This window comes from Rattus norvegicus, chromosome 16 (assembly GCF_021556685.1).
Source record: "Rattus norvegicus strain SHRSP/BbbUtx chromosome 16, alternate assembly SHRSP_T2T, whole genome shotgun sequence".
Lineage (NCBI taxonomy): Eukaryota > Metazoa > Chordata > Mammalia > Rodentia > Muridae > Rattus > Rattus norvegicus.
This window is the reverse complement of record NC_141549.1, coordinates 45,765,333-45,788,641: the sequence shown is the minus strand read 5'-3', so window position 1 is coordinate 45,788,641 and position 23,309 is coordinate 45,765,333. Positions and strand designations below refer to the sequence as shown.

The 23,309-nt window shown below is 38.5% G+C and overlaps 2 protein-coding genes across 1 annotated transcript in view; one reads left to right on the top strand and one right to left on the bottom strand.

Annotated features, from left to right (window-relative positions):
• Erich1 (glutamate-rich 1) overlaps positions 1-23,309 on the bottom strand; it is a gene marked incomplete at its 5' end in the record, with an annotated part of 52,793,804 nt that overhangs the window by 37,875,722 nt on the left and 14,894,773 nt on the right.
• Positions 1-23,309, top strand: part of Vegfc (vascular endothelial growth factor C) — a 115,593-nt gene that overhangs the window by 91,400 nt on the left and 884 nt on the right. The window contains exons 5-6 of the mRNA NM_053653.2: positions 16,294-16,400; positions 16,680-17,013. Coding sequence (NP_446105.1) covers positions 16,294-16,400; positions 16,680-17,013 — 441 coding nt within the window. The remainder of the gene's footprint in view (positions 1-16,293; positions 16,401-16,679; positions 17,014-23,309) is intronic.

The window sequence follows — 23,309 nt, the reverse complement described above, 5'->3', positions numbered from 1 at the left end:
TATTTGAATATTGATTTCTATTTTTTCCTTGATTTTTTAATTTTTTTTATCTTTATTAACTTGAGTATTTCTAATTTACATTTCAATTGTTATTCCCCTTCCCGGTTTCCAAGCCAACATCCCCCTAACCCCTCCCACTCACATTCTATATGGGTGTTCCCTTCCCGATTCTCCCCCCATTACCGCCCTCCCACCAACAATCACGTTCACTGGGGGTTCATTCTTGGCAGGACCAAGAGCTTCCCCTTCCACTGGTGCTCTTAATAGGCTATTCATTGTTACCTATGCGGTTGGAGCCCAGGGTCAGTCCATGTATAGTCTTTAGGTAGTGGCTTAGTGCCTGGAAGCTCTGGTTGCTTGACATTGTTGTTCATATGGGGTCTCGAGCCCTTTCAAGCTCTTCCAGTCCTTTCTCTGATTCCTTCAACGGGGGTCCGGTTCTCAGTTCAGTGGTTTGCATTTGCCATTCGCCTATGTATTTGCTGTATTCTGACTGTGTCTCTCAGGAGAGATCTACATCCGGTTCCTGTTGGCCTGCAATTCTTTGCTTCATACATCTTATCTAGTTTGATGGCTATATATGTATGGGCCACATATGGGGCAGGCTCTGAATGGGTGTTCCTTCTGCCTCCGTTCTAAACTTTGCCTCCCTATTCCCTGCCAAGGGTATTCTTGTTCCCCTTTTAAAGAAGGAGTGAAGCATTTGCATTTTGGTCATCCTTCTTGAGTTTCATGTGTTTGTGCATCTAGGGTAATTCAAGCATTTGGGCTAATAGCCAATTATCAATGAGTGCATACCATGTGTGTTTTTCTGTGATTGGGTTACCTAACTCAGGATGATATTTTCCAGTTTGATCCATTTGCCTATGAATTTCATAAAATCAATGATTTTGATAGGTGAGTAATATTCCATTGTGTAGATATACCACATTTTCTGTATCCATTCCTCTGTTGAAGGGCATCTGGGTTCTTTCCAGCTTCTGGTTATTATAAATAAGGCTGCTATGAACATAGTGGAGCATGTATCTATGTTGGGGCATCTTTTCGGTATATGCCCAAGAAAGGTGTAGCTGGGTCCTCAGGTATTTCAATGTTCAGTTTTCTGAGGAACCTCCAGAATGATTTCGAGAATGGTTGTGCCACTCTAAAATCCCACCAACGATGGAGGAGTGTTCCTCTTTCTCCACATCCTCGCTAGCATTTGCTGTCACCTGAGTTTTTGATCTTAGCCATTCTCACTGGTGTGAGGTGAAATCTCAGGATTGTTTTGATTTTCATTTCCCTTATGACTAAAGATGTTGAACATTTCTTTAAGTATTTCTCAGCCATTCGGCATTCCTCAGCTGTGAATTCTTTGTTTAGCTCTGAACCCTATTTATAACAGGGTTATTTGTCTCCCTGCAGTCTAACTTCTTGAGTTTTTTGTATATTTTGGATATAAGGCCTCTATCTGTTGTAGGATTGGTAAAGATCTTTTCTCAATCTGTTGGTTGCCATTTTGTCCTAACAACACTGTCCTCTGCCTTACAGGAGCTTTGCAGTTTTATGAGATCCCATTTATCGATTTTTGATCTTAGACTATGAGCCATTGGTGTTTTGTTCAGTAAATTTTCTCCAGTGCCTATGTGTTTGAGATGCTTCTCCATTTCTCTTCTATTAGTTTGAGTGTATCTGGTTTGATATGGAGGTCCTTGATCCACTTGTACTTAAGCTTTGTAAACGTGATAAGCATGGATCGATCTGCATTCTTCTTCATGCTGACCTCCAGTTGAACCAGCACCATTTGTTGAAAACGCTATCTTTTTTCCATTGGATAGTTTTGGCTCCTTGGTCAAAAATCAAGTGACCATAGTTGTGTGGGTTCATATCTGGGTCTTCAATTCTATTCCACTAGTCTATCTGTCTGTGTCTGTACCAATACCATGCAATTTTTATCACTATTGCTCTGTAATACTGCTTGAGTTCAGGGATACTGATTCCCCCAGAAGTCCTTTTATTGTTGAGGATAGTTTTAGCTATCCTGGGTTTTTTGTTATTCCAGATGAATTTGCAAATTGTTCTGTCTAACTCTCTGAAGAATTGGGTTGGTATTTTGATGGGGATTGCATTGAATCTGTAGATCGCTTTTGGTAAAATGACCATTTTTACTATATTATTCCTGCCAATCCATGAGCATGGGAGATCTTTCCATCTTCTGAGGTCTTCTTCAATTTCTTTCTTCAGAGGCTTGAAGTTCTTATCATACAGATCTTTTACTTGCTTTGTATTTTATATTATTTTATTATTATATTTTATATTATTTGGGACTGTTATGAAGGGTGTCGTTTCCCTAATTTCTTTCTCGCCTTGTTTCTCTTTTGTGTAGAGGAAGGCTACTGATTTATTTGAGTTAATTTTATACCCAGCCACTTTGCTGAAGTTGTTTATCGGCTTTAGTAGTTCTCTGGTGGAACTTTTGGGATCACGTAAATATACTATCATATCATCTGCAAATAGTGATATTTTGACTTTGTCCTTTCCAATCTGTATCCAGTTGATCGCCTTTTTTTGTCTGATTGCTCTGGCTAGAACTTCAAGAACTATATTGAATAAGTAGAGAGGGAGTGGGCAGCCTTGTCTAGTCCCTGATTTTTGTGGGATTGCTTCAAGTTTCTCTCCATTTAGTTTAATGTTAGCAACTGGTTTGCTGTACATGGCTTTTACTATGTTTAGGTATGGGCCTTGAATTCCTATTCTTTCCAGGACTTTTATCAGGAAGGGGTGTTGAATTTTGTCAAATGCTTTCTCAGCATCTAATGAAATAATCATGTGGTTTTGTTCTTTCAGTTTGTTTATGTAATGGATAACATTGATGGTTTTCCGTATATTAAACCATCCCTGCATGCCTGAGATGAAGCCTATTTGATCATGAAGAATGATTGTTTTGATGTGCTCTTGGATTCGGTTTGCCAGAATTTTATGGAATATTGTTGCGTCGATATTCATAGGGGAAATTGTTCTGATGTTCTCTTTCTTTGTTGGGTCTTTGTGTGATTTAGGTACAAGAGTAATTGTGGCTTCATAGAAGGAATTTGGTAGCGCTCCATCTGTTTCAATTTTGTGGAATCGTTTGGATAATTTGGGTTTGAGGGCTTCTATGACTATCTGATCAAATTCTGCACCTGGGCTCTTTTTGGTTGGGAGACCTTTAATGACTGCTTCTATTCGTTAGGAGTTATGGGGTTGTTTAAATGGTTTATCTCTTTCTGATTTAACTTCGGTACCTGGTATCTGTCTAGGAAATTGTCCATTTCCTGCAGATTTTCAAGTTGTGTTGCATATAGGCTTTTGTAGTGGGATCTGATGATATTTTGAATTTCCTCTGATTCTGTAGTTATGTCTCCCTCTTCATTGCTGATTTTGTTAATTTGGAAACAATCTCTGTGTCCTCTTTTTAGTCTGGCTAAGGGTTTATCTTGTTGATTTTCTCAAAGAACCAACTTTTGGTTCTGTTGATTGGTTTGGTCCTTTTTGTTTCTACTTGCTTGATTTCAGCTCTGAGTTTGATTATTTCCTGCCTTGTACTCTTCCTGGGTGTATTTGCTTCTTTTTGTTCTAGAGCTTTTAGGTGTGCTGTCAAGCTGCTGACATATGCTGTCTCCTGTTCTGCAGGCACTCAGCTATGTGTTTTCCTCTTAGCACAGCTCTCATTGTGTCCCATAAGTTTGGGCATGTTGTACCTTCATTTTCATTAAATTCTAAGAAGTCTTTAATTTCTTACTTTATCTTTTCTTTGACCAGGTTATCATTGAGTAGAGCATTGTTCAACTTCCACGTATATTTGCACATTCTTCCCTTATTGTTATTGAAGTCCAGCTTTAGCCCGTGGTGGTCTGATAGGACTCATGGGATTATTTCTATATTTCTGTATCTGTTGAGGCCTGTTTTATGACCAATTATATGGTCAATTTTGGAGAAAGCATCATGAGGTGAAAAGAAGGTATATCCTTTTGCTTTAGGATAGAATGTTCTATAAATATCTGTTAAGTCCATTTGGTTCATGACTTCTCTTAATCTGTCTATATTTCTGTTTAATTCCTGTTTCCATGATCTGTCCATTGATGAAAGTGGGGTGTTGAAATCTCCTACTATTATTGTATGAGGTGCAATGTGTGCTTTGAGCTTTAGTAAGGTTTCTTTTATGTATGTAGGTGCCCTTGTTTTTGGAGCATAGATATTTAGGATTGAGAGTTCATCTTGGTGGATTTTTCCTTTGATGAATATGATGTGTCCTTCCTTATCTTTTTTGATGACTTTTAGTTGAAAATCGATTTTATTCTATATTAGAATGGCTACTCCAGCTTGCTTCTTCAGACCATTTGCTTGGAAAGTTGTTTTCCAGCCTTTCACTCTGAGGTAGTGTGTGTTTTTGTCTCTGAGGTGTGTTTCCTGTAGGCAGCAGAATGCAGGGTCCTCGTTGCGTATCCGGTTTGTTAATCTATGTCTTTTTATTGGGGAGTTGAGACCATTGATGTTGAGAGATATTAAGGAATAGTGATTATTGCTTCCTGTTATATTCATATTTGGATGTGAGATTATGTTTGTATGCTTTCTTCCCTTTGCTTTGTTGCCAAGATGATTAGTTTCTTGCTTTTTCTAGGATGTAACTTGCCTCCTTATGTTGGGCTTTACCATTTATTATCCTTTGTAGTGCTGGATTTGTAGAAAGATATTGTGTAAATTTGGTTTTGTCATGGAATATCTTGGTTTCTCCATGTATGTTAATTGAGAGTTTTGCAGGATACAGTATCCTGGGCTGGCATTTGTGTTCTCTTAGGGTCTGTATGGCATCTGTCCAGGATCTTCTGGCTTTCACAGTCTCTGGTGAGAAGTCTGGTGTGATTCTGGTAGTTCTGCCTTTATATGTTACTTGACCTTTTTCCTTTACTGCTTTTAATATTCTTTCTTTATTTTGTGCATTTGCTGTTCTGACTCTTATGTGATGGGAGGAGTTTCTTTTCTGGTCCAATCTATTTGGAGTTCTGTAGGCTTCTTGTATGTTTATGGGCATCTTTTTCTTTAGGTTAGGGAAGTTTTCTTCTATTATTTTGTTGAAAATACTTACTGGTCCTTTGAGCTGGGAGTCTTTACTCTCTTCTATACCTATTATCCTTAGGTTTGATCTTCTCATTGTGTCCTGGATTTCCTGTATGTTTTGGACCAGTAGCTTTTTTCTGTTTTACATTATCTTTGGCAGTTGTATTTATGATTTCTATGGAATCTTCTGCTCCTGAGATTCTCTCTTCTATCTCTTCTATTCTGTTGGTGATGATTGTATCTATGGCTCCTTGTCTCTTCCTTTGGTTTTCTATATCCAGGGTTGTTTCTTTGTGTCCTTTCTTTATTGCTTCTATTTCCATTTTTAATTCCTTCACCTGTTTGTTTGTGTTTTCCTGGAATTCTTTCAGGGATTTTTGTGATTCCTCTCTATAGACTTCTACTTGTTTATTTATGTTTTCCTGTGTTTCTGTAAGGGTGTACCTCATGTCTTTCTTGAAGTCCTCCAGCATCATGATCAAATATGATTTTAAATCTAGATCTTGCTTTTCTGGTGTGTTTCGATATTCAGTGTCGCTTTGTTGGGAGAATTGGGCTCCGATGATGCCATGTAGTCTTGCTTTCTGTTGCTTGGGTTCCTATGCTTGCCTCTGGCATCAGGTTGTCTCTGGTATTATCTTGTTCTGCTATTTTTGACAGTGGCTAGACGGTCCTATAGGCCTGTGTGTCAGGAGTGCTGTAGACCTGTTTTCCTGTTTTCTTTCAGCCAGTTATGGGAACAGTGTTATGCTTTCGGGCGTGTTTTCTTTCCTGTCTACTGGTCTTCAGCTGTTCCCGTGGACCTGTGTCCTGAGTCCACCAGGCATGTTGCTTGGAACAGAAATGTTGATTTTACCTGTGGTCCCGTGGCTCAAGTTTCTTGTGGCGGGCTGCTTTTGAGATCTTAGTGAGGGCAGCAACCAGGAGTGCCTGGGCCGCCTTTTCCGGGAGCTCCCGTGCACCAAAGTCCCAGATGGAATTAGGTGTTTTCCTCTGGAGTCAGAAATGTGGGCAGAGTGTAATCTCTTCTGGCTTCCCAGACATGTCTGCCCTTCTGAAGGTTTAGCTCTCCCTTACATGGGATTTGGTTGCAGAGAACTGTTAACTGATTCCCTTCAGGTCCGGGCAGTGTCTGTACTGAGGGGGACCTGTCACTCCAGTGCCCCTATTTTCTGGTTTCCAGAGGCCGTATACAGTTTCCTCTTGGGCCAGGGATGTGGGCAGGGGTGGGCAGTATTGGTGGTCTCTCCCGCTCTACAGTCTCAGGAGTGCCCACCTTTCTGGGCCGTGAGCTCTCTCCGAATATTGATTTCTTATTTCAATAATATCTAGCATAATTTCAGATTTCAATATTAAAATATGTCTTATGGTGAGTAATTTTTTCTTATTTGTGTGAAAATTCTTTTATTTTCAAAATTTAAATTGTGTATTACGTCTATTAAAATTCAAAAGTATTTATTTCCCTTTAAGTGAACCATTAGTAACTGCTGTAATGTTTGTGTTTTCAACACTGTTGCAGGTGTGTTTGAAAGTGTTTCCGAAATATATTTTTGTTCAACACAAATACAATGAAAGAGGAAAAAGGTGTCACCAAGCAGATTATGTGAACTCTTTTTCTCCCAAATAAATTCCTGCAATCATTTCTGTACATGAAGTTCATATATTTAAATTTATATTTTTGAAAATACGGTGACATAAAGAAGCAAAGGATTTTTTTCTGACTGTATAAAATGCAGAAAATTGTTTTATTTTCCTTCTTACTGAAGATAGAGATCTGCCTACCTCCTTAAATATAAGCCCAAAGCTTACCAAGTTCTCCTAAAGGGAAGTTCTTCATTCTCCACTGGCAGGAGCTAGAAAATGAGAGGATTGCCATCACTCTGAAATTTAAACAGCTTAGATCATTGTTGTGTCAAATGTTTTGACTGCACATAAAAAGATAACCAGCCAAATATATGCAGACTACAATTGGAAGAGGGGACCTGTGTCTGAGATTTTGTGTTTGCACATTAATGTGTGAGTGTGTGTGTGTGTGTGTGTGTGTGTGTGTGTGTGTGTGTGTAACTGAAAGGAAGCTGTAGAAATCTATCTTTACTAAATTCACTGATAGGCTATGTTATTGCATGGCATCTATAATTATATTAGGAAATGTATGGATTTGGTTTTCATTTGATTTGATTTGATTGAAAAGCTTTTTCATATAGCCAAAACTTATTACATAAGCAAGGGAAATGAGCTTTGAACTCCTGAACCATCTGCCTGAAAATCTCAGATGCTGGAAATTATGTCATGTGCCACCATGCTGGGCTTCAAATATGGATTTTGACTCTTTAATTGACTTTGTATCCGACGTATGACCTGTAACCAACCAAGAACACTGCATGAGGCAAATTAGGATAAATTTTGTAATGCAAAAATGAAAAAGAAATGTTTTCTATTCTCAACATAACAGTATGCGTGTTATGGTAAATATTAAAATAAAACACCTGAACATTTTATCCCACACTAGGGCCTCATGGCACTGAGGGGTATCTTTATTTCCGCAGCTCCACACTGGCACCCATGGTACTCTCTGACCTATGCCGTCCTCCAGTGTGGCACCTTGTCATGTTGACTTCACTCACAGATCCCTTGGCAGGTTGTTACCAAGCCAGGCATACACATCCCAATTCTGGGGCGCGCTAGTGTATCCTGACACCACACACTCTCTTGAACTCAATTAAGTCACCACATGAAAGAACACACCACACAATAACCTCTGATCCAATTGATAAGATATAATTTGCCCATCTAGACAACACAAAATTCTGTACACACCCACCCCTTAATAATATTCGTAACAACCTATATGTATGCACAGAGAAGAATCTTAACATCTGACACCATGTTCTCCCAACTCCTTCTCACTCTGGCTCCTCCTCCTCTTTCTAAAACTTTGTTCCCATCCATCTTTCCTTCTCATCTAATGACAGGCCTTGTTCTATCTTGTACCTGCCTTCCTGTGTAAAGATATCAACTACATATATGTCCACCTATAACCAACATTTCGAAGGATAATTACCACATTTTGAAGAATAGTCAAGGCATTTTTGGATAAATTTTGGATAGAATATACATACAAAGTTAATGATACTGGTTTAGAAAATTGATAAATACTATCTAACCTTTTCATGAGCAATATATATTCATGATTAAACTATAATATAAAATAACAACTAGATTGCTTTTCTATTGTTGTGATAAATACGATAACCAAGACAACTTACCAAAGAAAGATTTTATTTGAGAGCATATGGTACCAGAGGGATAATAGCGCATTACCATAATGGAGGGGATCCTGGGAATAGGAGGGCAGGCATGGGACTAGAGCAGTAGCTGAGAGATTGATCCATATTCAGGAAGTAGAATACCTATAAAAAATGAATCATTCTTTTGAAACTTCAGTATCTGTCTCCCAAGTGACATTTAGTCTAGCAGATTACACCCTCCCCCTAACCTCCTCAAAACATCTACTAAATGGAGACCAAGTATCTGAATATCTGTGACTTATGGCCAACATCACTTTCAAGAGGTTGAAGAGAGATTTTCCCTTAGGATTAACTGAAAATGTGGGGTAGTATGGCATGTTTCTGGAAATCCTAAGTGAACAAAGAAGGTTTGAACATGACCTGCTGTTGATTTTTGACTTTTGTTGTTTTTCAAATGGAATACTGAAACATATAAACAAAGATACTAAGAAAATTAATAGCACACTGGGGATATGGACCGGAATGAACTTTAATGAACACACATTTCTCATAGTCTTAACTCATTGTCACATAAGTAAATAGGTTACAAATTAAAGACTAAAAGCAAAAGGTATCTAACATACACAGGATAAAGCAAGCGGCTATTTATATAAAGTGTTGGAAGCCACATGTTTTACTGGAAATTGTTAGTATGAGGTCAAAAAAACAGACTGAAAAAGCATTAGCTATCTTTTGTTGATTTTGGTATTAGTGATCTTCTTTTTGCCTACAAATATATGCTTATTATGCTTAAGAATATGTATTTGTTCCTGAAAATATATATGGTAAGCATGTGTAATTTTATTCTAAATGAAAAAAAATACAGCAAATTGTAGTTAGTCTCCAAGGTTAGGTTATTTTAGATGAATTGTCATAAATTATGCTATCTGTACAAAAACAAAACTATTTTGATAGCATCTAAGATACTTGAAGAGTTTCATGATCATATAGCAAGTTTTACTGCTGAGAACACATAGTTGCATATATTATTATTTTTTAGTACCTCTACAGTTTTTGTTTTAATTTTATTTAAGTTTAGCATTTCCAATATATAATATTTTGATAAAAGTAAAGGTTAGTAGTCATGTCAACAAATTAACTGCTTTCTTTTTATTATCTTTATATCTTATTTACATTTCAATTGTTATTCCCCTTCCCAGTTTCCAGGCCAACATTCCCCTAACTCCTCCCCCTCCCCTTTTATATGGGATTTCCCTCCCCACCCTCCCCCCATTACCACACTCCCCCCGCAACAATCACATTCACTGGGTGTTCAGTCTTGGCAGGGCCAAGGGCTTGCCCTTCCACTGGTGCTCTTACTAGATTATTCATTGCTACCTATGAGGTTGGATCGCAGGGTCAGTCTTTTGGTAGTGGCTTAGTGCCTGGAAGCTCTGGTTGGTTGGCATTGTTGTTCATATGGGGTCTCTAGCCCTTTCAAGCTCTTTCAGTCCCTTCTCTGATTCCTTCAACGGGGGTTGAGTGGAAATCTAAGTTCAGTGATTTGCTGCTGGCATTCACGTATATATTTGCTGTATTCTGGCTGTGTCTCTCAGGAGAGATCTACATCCGGTTCCGGCCAGCCTGCACTTCTTTGCTTCATCCATCTTACCTAGTTTGGTGGCTGTATATGAATGGGCCACATGTGGGGCAGGCTCTGAATGAGTGTTCCTTCTGCCTCTGTTCTAAACTTTGCCTCCCTATTCCCTGCCAAGGGTATTCTTGTTTCCCTTTTAAAGAAGGAGTGAAGTATTCACATTTTGGTCATCCTTCTTGAGTTTCATGTGTTCTGTGCATCTAGGGTAATTCAAGCATTTGGGCTAATAGCCACTTATCAATGAGTGCATACCATGTGTGGTTTTCTGTAATTGGGTTACTTCACTCAGGATGATATTTTCCAGTTCCATCCATTTGCCTATGAATTTCAGAAAGTCATTGATTTTGATAGCTGAGTAATATTCCATTGTGTAGATGTACCACATTTTCTGTATCCATTCCTCTGTTGAAGGGCATCTGGGTTCTTTTCAGCTTCTGGCGCTTATAATTAAGGCTACTATGAATATAGTGGAGCACATGTTTTTGTTCTATGTTGGGGCATCTTTTGGGTATATGCCCAAGAGAGGTATAGCTGGGTCCTCAGGTAGTTCAATGTCAAATTTTCTGAGGAGCCTCCAGGCTGATTTCCAGAATGGTTGTACCAGTCTGCAAACCCACCAACAATGGAGGAGTGTTCCTCTTTCTCCACATCCTAGCCAGCATTTGCTGTCACCTGAGTTTTTGATCTAAGCCATTCTGAATGGTGTGAGGTGAAATATCAGGGTTCTTTTGATTTGCATTTCCCTTAACTAAAGATGTTGAACATTTCTTTGGGTGTTTCTCGGCCATTCGGCATTCCTCAGCTGTGAATTCTTTGTTTAGCTCTGAACCCCATTTTTTAATAGGGTTATTTGTCTGCCTGCGGTATAACTTCTTGAGTTCTTTGTATATTTTGGATATAAGCACTCTATCTGTTGTAGGATTGGTAAAGATCTTTTCCCAATCCATTGGTTTCCATTTTGTCCTAACAACACTGTCCTTCGCCTTACAGAGGCTTTGCAGTTTTATGAGATCCCATTTATCGATTCTTAATTTTAGAGCGTAAGCCATTGGTGTTTTGTTCAGTAAATTTTCCCCAATCCCTATGTGTTTGAGATGCTTCCCCACTTTTTCTTCTATTAGTTTGAGTGTATCTGGTTTGTTGTGGAGGTCCTTGATCCACATGGACTTAAGCTTTGTACAGTGTGATAAGCATGGATCAATCGATCTGCATTCTTCTACATGCTGACCTCCAGTTGAACCAGCACCATTTGTTGAAAACGCTATCTTTTTTCCATTGGATAGTTTTGGCTCCTTGGTCAAAAATCAAGTGACCATAGATGTGTGGGTTCATTTCTGGGTCTTCAATTCTATTCCTCTAGTCTATCTGTCTGTGTCTGTACCAATACCATGCAGTTTTTATCACTATTGTTCTGTAATACTGCTTGAGATCAGGGATACTGATTCTCCCAGAAGTCCTTTTATTGCTGAGGATAGTTTTAGCTATCCTGAGTTTTTTGTTATTCCAGATGAATTTACAAATTGTTCTGTCTAACTCTCTGAAGAATTGGGGTGGTATTTTGATGGGGATTGCATTGAATCTGTAGGTCGCTTTTGGTAAAACGGCCATTTTTACTATGTTAGTCCTGTTAATCCATTAGCATGGGAGATCTTTCCATCTTCTGCGGTCTTCTTCAATTTCTTTCTTCAGAGGCTTGAAGTTCTTATCATACAGATCTTTTACTTGCTTCGTATTTTATATTATTTTATTATTGTATTTTATATTATTTGGGACTATTATTAAGGGTGTCGTTTCCCTAATTTCTTTCTCGCCTTGTTTCTCTTTTGTGTAGAGGAAGGCTACTGATTTATTTGAGTTAATTTTATACCCAGCCACTTTGCTGAAGTTGTTTATCGGCTTTAGTAGTTCTCTGGTGGAACTTTTGGGATCACTTAAATATGCTATCATATCATCTGCAAATAGTGATATTTTGACTTTTTCTTTTCCAATCTGTATCAACTTGATCTCCATTTGTTGTCTGATTGCTCTGGCTAGAACTTCAAGAACTATATTGAATACGTAGGGAGGGAGTGGGCAGCCTTGTCTAGTCCCTGATTTTAGTGGGATTGCTTCAAGTTTCTCTCCATTTAGTTTAATGTTAGCTACTGGTTTGCTGTATATGGCTTTTACTATGTTTAGGTACGGGCCTTGAATTTCTATTCTTTCTAGGACTTTTATCAGGAAGTGGTGTTGAATTTTGTCAAATGCTTTCTCAGCATCTAATGAAATGATCAAGTTGTTTTGTTCTATCAGTTTTTTTACATAATGGATTACGTTGATGTTTTTCTGTATATTAAACCATCCCTGCATGCCTGGGATGAAGCCTACTTGATCATGGTGGATGATAGTTTTGATGTGCTCTTGGATTCAGCTTGCCAAAATTTTATTGAGTATTTCTGTGTCGATATTCATAAGGGAAATTGGTCTGAAGTTCTCTTTCTTTGTTGGGTCTTTGTGTGGTTTAGGTATAAGAGTAATTGTGGCTTCATAGAAGGAATTCGGTAGTGCTCCATCTGTTTCAATTTTGTGGAATAGTTTGGATAGTATTGGTAAGAGGTCTTCTATGAAGGTCTGATAGAATTCTGCACTGAACCCATCTGGACGGGGGCTCTTTTTAATTGGGAGACCTTTAATGACTGCTTCTATTTCCGTAGGAGTTATGGGTTTGTTTAACTGGTTTATCTGTTCCTGATTTAACTTTGATACCTTGTATCTGTCTAGGAAATTGTCCATTTCCTGCAGATTTTCAAGTTTTGTTGCATGTAGGCTTTTGTAGTAGGATCTGATGATTTTTTGGATTTCCTCTGAATCTGTAGTTTTGTCTCCCTTTTCATTTCTGATTTTGTTAATTTGGACACACTCTCTCTGTCCTCTTGTTCATCTGGCTAAGGGTTTATCTATCTTGTTGATTTTCTCACAGAACCAACTTTTGATTCTGTTGATTCTTTGTATGGTCCTTTTTGTTTCTACTTGGTGGATTTCAGCTCTGAGATGGTTTATTTCCTGCCTTCTACTCCTCCTGGGGGCACTTGCTTCTTTTTTTCTAGAGCTTTCATGTGTGCTGTCAAACGGCTAATATATACTCTCTCCTGTTCCTATCTGCAGGCAGTCAGAGCTATGACTTTTCCTCTTAGCACAGCTTTCATTGTGTCCCATAAATTTGGGTATACTGTACCTTCATTTTCATTAAATTTAAGAAGTCTTTAATTTCTTTCATTATTTCTTCCTGACCAGGTTATCATTGAGTAGAGCATTGTTCAACTTCCATGTATATTTGCACATTCTTCCCTTATTGTTATTGAAGTCCAGCTTTAGCCTGTGGTGGTCCGATAGGACGCATGTGATTATTTCTATTTTTCTGTATCTGTTGAGGCCTGTTTTATGACCAATTATATAGTCAATTTTGGAGAAAGTACCATGACTTGGTGAGAAGAAGGTATATCCTTTTGGTTTAGGATAGAATGTTGTATAAATATCTGTTAAGTCCATTTGGTTCATGACTTCTCTTAGTCTGTCTACATCTCTGTTTAATTCCTGTTTCCATGAACTGTCCATTGATGAGAGTGGGGTGTTGAAAACTCCTACTATTATTGTGTGAGGTGCAATGTGTGCTTTGAGCTTTAGTAAGGTTTCTTTTATGTATGTAGGTGCCCTTGTATTTGGAGCATAGATATTTAGGATTGAGAGTTCATCTTGGTGGATTTTTCCTTTGATGAATATGACGTGTCCTTCCTTATCTTTTTTGATGACTTTTAGTTGAAAATCGATTTTATTCTATATTAGAATGGCTACTCCAGCTTGCTTCTTCAGACTATTTGCTTGGAAAGTTGTTTTCCAGCCTTTCACTCTGAGGTAGTGTTGTCTTTGTCTCTGAGGTGTGTTTCCTGTAGGCAGCAGAATGCAGGGTCCTCATTGCGTATCCGGTTTGTTAATCTATGTCTTTTTATTGGGGAGTTGAGACCATTGATGTTGAGAGATATTAAGGAATAATGATTATTGCTTCTTGTTATATTCATATTTGGATGTGAGATTATGTTTGTGTGCTCTTCTTCTCTTTGTTTTGTTGCCAAGACGATTAGTTTCTTGCTTTTTCTAGGGTGTAGCTTGCCTCCTTGTTTTCAGCTTTACCATTTATTATCCTTTGTAGTGCTGGATTTGTAGGAAGATATTGTGTAAATTTGGCTTTAGACTGTCCTACAGGCCTGTGTGTCAGGAATGCTGTAGACCTATTTTCCTGTTTTCTTTCAGTCAGTTATGGGAACAGAGTTTTCTGCTTTCAGGCGTGTAGTCTTTCCTGTCTGCTCTCTTCACAGAGTTGCTTTTAGTTGATCACCTGTAGTGTTTGTATGCTTTAGTAGAGGTTATAGTTGGCATGACATAGCAAATATTGTGGGAAAAAGTCAATCTCAAACTAAATTCAAGAAATGTCCTATAATAGACTCTTTCAACAACCTGAAGGGGCCCTGAACTTTGGAATACTTCAAGAAGGGAAGAGGGAAAAATGTGCCATTTGCTGAAGCATATGGGATATTTTAGACTCACTGCCATATGGAAAAGAATGAATAGACTGGATCTTAGTGCTGATGTAGAAAGTTGGAAAGGAAAACGCTGTGAAATCATCAGAGCTGATATCCTACCTGAATATAACATCGTTATAAAATGCATATTCGCAAGATAGACATAGAGTTGTGTGCCTTGACCCCAACATTGGAGAGGCTGAAGCATTAGGACCACAAGTTCACGGCAAGCTTACATTCCATAGTGAGGGGCTGCTTTAAAGCAAACACAATTCAGAATTGCTCGTTCTGTAAAAGAAAACCCCAAACACCTTTGTGTCGTTTCCTAATAGTTTTTACGTTGTTTTGGAAAGACAATGTCTCATTACATTGAAGCTGTGTCTATGTAAATTTTCTTAGCATTGTCCAAAGTCCATGGTCTATTTGTTTGTATTCAGTGTACGTTTTAGAGTGTCTACAGATGATTTCTGTATTTTAACAATTTGGAATTGATTCAGCATTCTTCCACCATACAGTGTTGTTTACAATATTGCTTTGAAATGAATGATGTGTGATATCTAAGTAAATATTTCCCTCTGATGTCTACACCCATGTCTCTTAACAAGTCAAGTAGGAGAGGTTAATGCATGCTCTGTAAGATAAAATATTAAAATCCAAGAAGCCTCCTGGATAGAGTGTTTGGGGGAGCTGTCTGCAGAATGTATCTATATATGACTCCTAAGAAGATCTAAAAGTATACAATCTAATGACACAGAAATGAGCAATCTCAAATGATAGAATTTAAACATCACTTTTTAATTAATAACAACAAGAGGAAGAACAATAGTGATAGTAGTAGTAGTGATAGTAGTAATGACTATGTGAAGAGTAGATCAGTCGAGGTGTAGAGACAGTAAATAAGATGTCCTAGTGAGGTCAGTCATACTGAAGTGTCCAATGTTGTAGTCATGAATGAGATCCTGTTAGCTAAGAGTAAGACAATTGGAACTTTCAAGGAGTAGTTTAAGTTCCTGACTGAAGACAATTTGTCCATTTTTTTTATAAATCAGGAAGATGAAATGTAGAGAGGAAGGAAGAAAAGGAGGGTAAGTAAAAAGCAGAGAAGGAATAAGATGGCCATGAAAACATAACACAGCAAATGGGGGCCCTTAGATATCTTCGTGGTGGAATGGAAAATGGAAATCATCCACTGTTCAAAACATATTAGACCTATGAGATCTGTGCTTTAGATATAAGACTGTAAATGTGTTAGTTTGCAGACATCACCATAGTTGCAGTAATATTTGAGAGGCAAAAGTTGAAAGCCACCTAGTTATCAAAAGGAATAGTCTAATCACATCATCTTACGAAATTTTGCACAGCCACTAAAATTCATGCAGAACAACTTTCTTAAATGACCATACTAGAGTCGCCTGAAGTTTGTATTTTGTTTGTTAAAGGAAATTATAGAGTAATATAAAAGGCATTATCACATGTTTCAGTAGGTTAAAACAATCTGTCACTATACAAAGAAGCATATTTCCCTTTAAAACAGTAAGTTTGGATTTCGTCGAAGATGAAGTTTACAGAGGTAAACTTCAGGATTAAAACTTGGCTGCAGCTGAGGTAGGGGTCATTTGAGAGGAAACACCGATTGCTCATCTCCTACACTCTTATGTATTTTAAAGCTTTACCATAAGGATGTTTTAATTTGTAATGTGTACATGAATAAGAAATGACCATTCTGTATGTCAGTTACACTGTCATTTAGCTTCTATTTAATCTGTCTCTCCAAAAGGTGTCAGGCAGCTAACAAGACTTGTCCAGCAAACTACGTGTGGAATAACTACATGTGTCAATGCCTGGCTCAGCAGGATTTTATCTTTTATTCAAATGTTGAGGATGGTAAGTAAAAAAAATACTTAGTATATAACTGATCTATTTTAAGTAATGTATTTTGACATTAAATTCTCACAGTGTTCTATTCATCACTCCTTGAAATGAATACCAAGTAGAATATGTGATTTTCCTTTTACTGTTATTTTTAACTTCTATATAAAGAGACATGGTGTGTTTGTGTACAGTTCTTTACTGAAAAACTAAAAAGAAAGGTCTTTTGAATCCACATATTAGCATATTCCTGAACCAAGTAAGGTCTAGTAAATGTGTCCTCTCTTTGTCTAGACTCATCCAATGGATTCCATGATGTCTGTGGACCCAACAAGGAGTTGGATGAAGACACCTGCCAGTGTGTCTGCAAGGGGGGGCTTCGACCATCCAGCTGTGGACCCCACAAAGAGCTAGATAGAGACTCATGCCAGTGTGTCTGTAAAAACAAACTTTTCCTTAATTCATGTGGAGCCAACAGGGAATTTGATGAGAACACATGCCAGTGTGTCTGCAAGAGAACATGTCCAAGAAATCAACCCCTGAATCCTGGAAAATGTGCCTGTGAATGTACAGAAAACACACAGAAGTGCTTCCTAAAAGGGAAGAAATTCCACCATCAAACATGCAGGTAAGATGCCTACATAAACAGCTCTAGTTCCCTTCTGGAAAATGCAGTGTTACCAACTAAAAGCTGTTTTCCCACCCCAGACCAGAAGCTGCTTCTCAGAATGAAGGCAGTAAATCCTCTCAGGAAAGTCATAGTTATTCAAGCCAATGCTTATTGTTCATGCACTGGATTTTTGTAAGATGTTTGACTTCTTTGATATGGTCTAACTTTACCACCAGAAATGACCTAGAGCTGAGCATCTTCCTCCCTTAGTTTCCTGAATACCAGAATTTTAGGCATACATAAACACAGTTGGTCTTTGAGACTTGATTTAACCACAGGAACATGAAGGCACAAACATAGGATGAAACAAGTAAACAAAAACACCTGGACCCCTGAGATCTCTTATATCACCAACCAGGTAGCATGCACCAACTGAGATGAGACCCCCCCAACACATATACAGCAGAGGACTCCTGGCTCTGGGTTCAATCAGAGAAGATGCACCTAACCCTCAAGAGACTGGAGGCCCCAGGGAGTTGAGAGATCTGGTGGGGTGGGTGGGGTGGGTACATCCTTATGGAGATGGAGAGTAGTGTGGGGAGGAGTGAAGAGGTATGGGATGTAGGACACTCAGGAGTGGGGGGTGGACCAGAACACTCAGGAGTGGAGGGTAGACCAGGAGCGGAGTAAAATCTGGAGTATAAAATTAAATAAATAAATAGCTGAGTAGTACTCCATTGTGTAAATGTACCACATTTTTTTTAAATCCATTTTCTCTTGAAGTGCATCTGGGTTCTTTCCAGCTTCTGACTATTATAAATAAGGCTGCTATGAACATAGTGGACCATGTGTCTTTGTTATATGTTGGAGCATCTTTTAGGTATATGCCCAGGAGAAATATAGCTGGGTCCTCAGGTAGTATAATGTCCAATTTTCTGAGGAACCTCTAGACTGATTTCCAGGTTGTACCAGTTTCCAATCCCACCAACAGTGGAGGAGTGTTCCTCTTTCTCCACATCCTCGTCAGCATCTGAGTTTTTTTATCTTAGACATTCTGACTGGTGTGAAGTGGAATCTCAGGGTTTTTTGATTTGCGTTTCCCTGATGACTAAGGATGTTGAACATTTCTTTAGGTGCTTTTTGGCCATTCAATAATCCTGAGCTGAGAATGTTTTGTTTAGCTCTGTACCCCATTTTTTAATAGTACTACTCAGCTATCAAAGACAATGACTTCATGAAATTCACAGGCAAATGGAATGAACTAGAAAATATCATACTGAGTGAGGTAACTCAATAACAGAAAAACACACTTGGTATGCACTCATTGATAAATGGATATCAGACAGAAAGTTTGAATTACCTATGATGCAATACGCAGACCACAGGAAGCAAGAGGAAGGATGACCAAACTGTGGATGCTCCCACTCCTTCTTAAAAGGGGAAAAATATTCATAGGAGGGGATATGGAAGCAAATTTTAGAGCAACAACTGAAGGAATGGCCATTCAGAGCCTGCCCCACATGTGGCCCATATATATACAACCACCAAAACTAGGTAAGAATGATGAAGCTAAAAAATGCATGCTGAAAGGGACCAGATAAAGGTCTTTCCTGAGAGACACATCCAGAGCATGTCCAATACAGAGGTCAATGCTAGCAGCAAACCACTGAACTGAGAACAGGACTCCCTTGGGGAAGAATTATAGATGAAGTTTTGAAAGAGTTGAAGGAGCTTGCAACCCCATTAAGAACAACATTGCCAACCAACCAGAGCTTCCAGGGACTAAAGCACTACCAAAAGTCTATACATGGACTGACCCAGGGCTCCAACTGCATATATAGCAGAGAATAGCCTTGTTGGGACACTAGTGGAAGGGGAAGTCCTTGGTCCTGCCAAGGAATATGGGGGCAGTAAGGGGGCTGTATGGGGGGAATACCCATATGGGGGAGGGTGGAGGAGATGGAGGCTAATGGACAGGAAACTGGGAAAGGGAATAACATTTGAAATGTAAGTAAAGAAATATCTAATAAATTATAAATAAATAAATAAATAAATAAATAAATAAATAAATAAATAAATAAATAAATAAAAGAAGCTCAAAACTAAATCTTTTTTTTTCCTGGAGAGTAATGAGGGAGGGTTCTATATGAATTCTCTTCTCTAAGTGATTCATGTATTATTTTAGAAACGCATTCAGCAGTCTATGTCTCCAAACCTCCAAAAATTATACTTCTGGTTATAATTTATTTTAAAGCTTAAAAATAATGAGGAGTACTATTACCTTCAGAATTTGACCCCCCCCCCAAATGAAACATTTACAGTAAATGCTCAATGGGAACTAAATAAATGTTCTATCTTGCTTTCTGTTGTTGATATAAACCATCATACCCAAAAGCAACTTTCGGAAAGAATACTTAACAATTTACAGTCTTCCATCAAGGGAAGCCAGTACAGGAACGTAGCAGGAACCAAAGGAAACCTGGAGGACCACAACTTATTGGCTTTATCCCAGATATTCTTGCACAACCAAAGTCCAACTATCCAGGAATTATACCATCCACAGTGAGCAGGTTCTTCATCAATTAGCAATTTGGAAAAAAAAATCTATCTCACATTTATGGGCATAGGGTAATGCAAGCTACTCAGTTCCTTAGGTGAGGTTCTCTCTTCTAAAATGACTCTAGATTTGTCATGAATGAATGAAGTTAGCTATGACAATAAAAGAAAATGCTGGTAGATGTTATTCAAATAACAGAGATGACTCAATGGTTAAGAATACATGATACTCCTCCTTCAGGGGACCTGAGTTTAGTATTCAGCATATACTTCATTCAGCTCACAACTGCCTTTAACTCCAACTCCATAGGATCCAGCACCCTCTTCTGGCATCTCTAGTCACCCACTTGCACATACTCACAGACAAACAAACACACAATCATATATGAAAAGCAAAAGCATTAAAAGTCACTCAAGATTCATTTTTTTGGAATGTTGCTTTATTTTATGTTTGTGGCTGTTTTGCCTACATATATGTCCATGTACCATGTGTATGCATGGTGCCCATAGAGGCCAGAGGAGGACTCTGGATCCCTAGAACTGGTGTTAGACATTGTAAGTCAACATGTAGTTTCTGGGTGATGATCTAGGTTCTCTGAAAGAGCAGCAAGTACTTAACCACTTAGATGTCTCTCCTGTTCCATCACTATTTTTTAGAGCATGTCTTTGTTTCTTTTATATCAAGAAAAATATATGAGATTCTTAGATTTAAGGGCATATCATGCTGACTTAATTTATATCTCATCTCTGAAAATGACTACCATTTAATCAAGATCTCTGTTTTTGATATTGTTCTTGTATTCCTTCAGTGTTGGTCCAGCAGCCATGCCTCTTCTTAGCTTACTTTAGCATCTTCGGCTGTCTTTCTTCTTCCTGAGCTTATGAAGATTATCAATGTCGTCTGCTTCACTATCCTCTTACTTTAATGCTGAGGCACTAACCATCATGCTGGTTTTCAGAGTTGTTCCTCTTCATGTGGATTCGGCTTGTTGGACTTTTCCATCTCTAATGCCTGCCTGAGGCTCTGTGTTAAGCTCTGTTTAAGCTGGATCCAATAAAGATCTTCCTATTTTTCTCAATGTCCTTAATGTTACCATTTTTCTAGTTTAATTCTCTTTACACATGAAATTGTGGTGTCCCGATTCTCACCAAATTTTCTCTTTCATGGCATCTCGTCTTCCATTCAAATAGCTGCAGACTCTAAAAGTAGTCATTTCCTTTTTACGTGTAATATCCTCATTAGTTAATCTAGTAACTCAGTAGGTGGAGCCTATCTTTGGATTCTAAAGAGAGTGTTTTCTCATTTTAATTTATAATTATGAAGCTCTGTCATGTAGTTACTGTATAATGAGAATTCACTAAATCCAGGCATTTTGTTGACCATATTATTTTGTTCTTGCCTTCTTGCTGAGTTCCTTACAGAAATCCTAAAACTCATTTAAAATTTTTTTGAATAAATGCACACTTTCCAATTTTACTTACATATTCATACTCTACTTACCAAGAAATAGTTCCAGAATAAGATATTATATCCAAAAGAACAGAGCTATTATATTTCAGAAAACCTTATTAAGCTGTGTTCTACAGTGCAACTTTTTTCAATGAGTCTAATACATTTTGCCAAATTTTATTGTTTTTGTGCCTGCATATAGACTGGCCTGACATTATCGTTTTTCTACAAAGAATTATCACCTTAGCTAAGTAGATGTACTTATGTTCTTATATCTTTGTTTAACAAGATACAATCATAAAGTCCTTTCCTGTTGTTAGGGTATTAAAAGTTGAAGCTGGCATGTTCTGGGAAAACAGTCATGGAGCAATACCCCAGCCATGAACTATATCCCTAAGCTTAAGTCTTTTTCCTCATAGCAACCTTTTGTTTGTCCACTTTTCTAAGTGTATTGTTCTAAAGTTTATGTTGTCAAATGGACGAAGCAAAAGAGAATCCTATAAAATAGCAGTTACACATTAGTTTTCTTAATGTTTATTACAATGGAGAAAGGCAGAGTGCATTTTGTTTTCACATAGCCTTAATCATTAGGTGTCTGACTACTGAGAACCATACATCTTTTTTTCTTAAATGAACTTGTATTCATTATGTAACCATGAATTTTATAAAATTTCTTAACAAGACATTTATACAGTCTTCCTCTAAGGCTCAGAGAACATTTCAGAAAAGAGGACTGAAGGAATGTAAGAGCTAGCAAAATAAAGAAAAGATCTGTAAGCTGTCCTCCTCTGGGCAAGGCATAGCCATTGAAACCATGAATGCATAGTTCTAGATGCTCTTACTGGGTCTACCAAAAAGCAGGCCTATGTGGAGAATGGATGGAGGAAGGGCTAAGAGGACAGAGCCCCTCACTGCTTAATTAATTCCTGATAGATTCAGTGGGAGAGGATTCATTGCCATCTGCTGGGTACCTGATCAGGACACCCCCACCGCACCCCCTTAACAGGCCCCAGTAGATTCTTCAATCCAAGAATCACTCAGCTGGACATGTTTAAACTGGATGTTTCATAAAGCAAAATAAAAGTTAAGAATGTGTGAAAGTAGCTGCTAGGGAGGAGAAAGAGTTACAAGGGGTGGTAGGAAAATAAGAGTAGAGGGTGAAAGTAATCCAGAGACAGTAGAAATGCACATGAAATTGTCCAGCCACAGACCCAAAGTGGCATCCAGCAAAGGGAGGCCCCAAGCCCTGACACTATTATTGAGACAATGGGGCATCACAAAAAGGGATATATTGGGATTGAGGAATTAGCTCAGTGGTGCAGCGCTTGCCTAGCAAACACCAGACCCTGGCTTCAGTTCCTAGCTCCAAAAGCGGACCTATCATCACTGCCCAACAAGCAGCTGAAAGTCAGATGCATATATTTGCATCCAACCAATGGACAGAAGCTGCTGATCCCTGTGGTTGAATTAGGGAAAAACTGGAAAAGGATAAGGGCAACTCTGTAGGAAGACTAGTAGCCTCAATTAACCTGGACCCCTGACATCTCTCAGACACTCGATCACCAACCAGGCAGCATACACCAACACATATACTGCAGAGGAATGCGGGGTCTGGGTTCAGTCAGAGAAGATGCACCTAACTCTCAAGAGACTGGAGGCCCCAGGGAGTTTAGAGGTCTGGTGGGGGGGTGGGGTATGGACATCCTCATGTAGACGGGGAGGGGAAGAGGTATGGGATGTGGAACAGTCGGAGGGCAGACCAGGAGGGAAATAAAATCTGGAATGTAAAAAAAGAGAAAGAAATAGTAATAATAAGAAAGAATTAAATAAAAGAATAAAAATAAAAATTAAATATTTTAAATATATTTTTAAAAAAGTCCTTGGCTACCCTCTCCTTTCAAGATCAAATGAGACCAACTTTTAACTGTTTAAGGATCTCTTTAGTGCACTTTTCATTTTTTCTTTCCAGCCTATAACACAGCTAGACATTCTCACTTTTCAAAGCTAGAGTCAATTCACTATAGCAAGCAGTACTTCCAAACATTATATGATCGGTCATTTGTCCTTTCACCACATCAAGCAACGGGAAGTCTTGGGTGAATGGAGAAGGGCCCCTGTCTGTTCATGTTTCCCCTCATGAGCTGGAATACAGGTAGAGAGAGAGGAGTTATTCACCATCATCCAGGCAGCTGCTGAGTAAAAACACAAGAGGGTGGATGGGGCGGCTTGCCAAATGCTATGGTTCTGCCAAGATGGCTGGGTTTAATTGCCTGGAAGTCTGGGTCCCATGCACATCCCAGACTTTTGT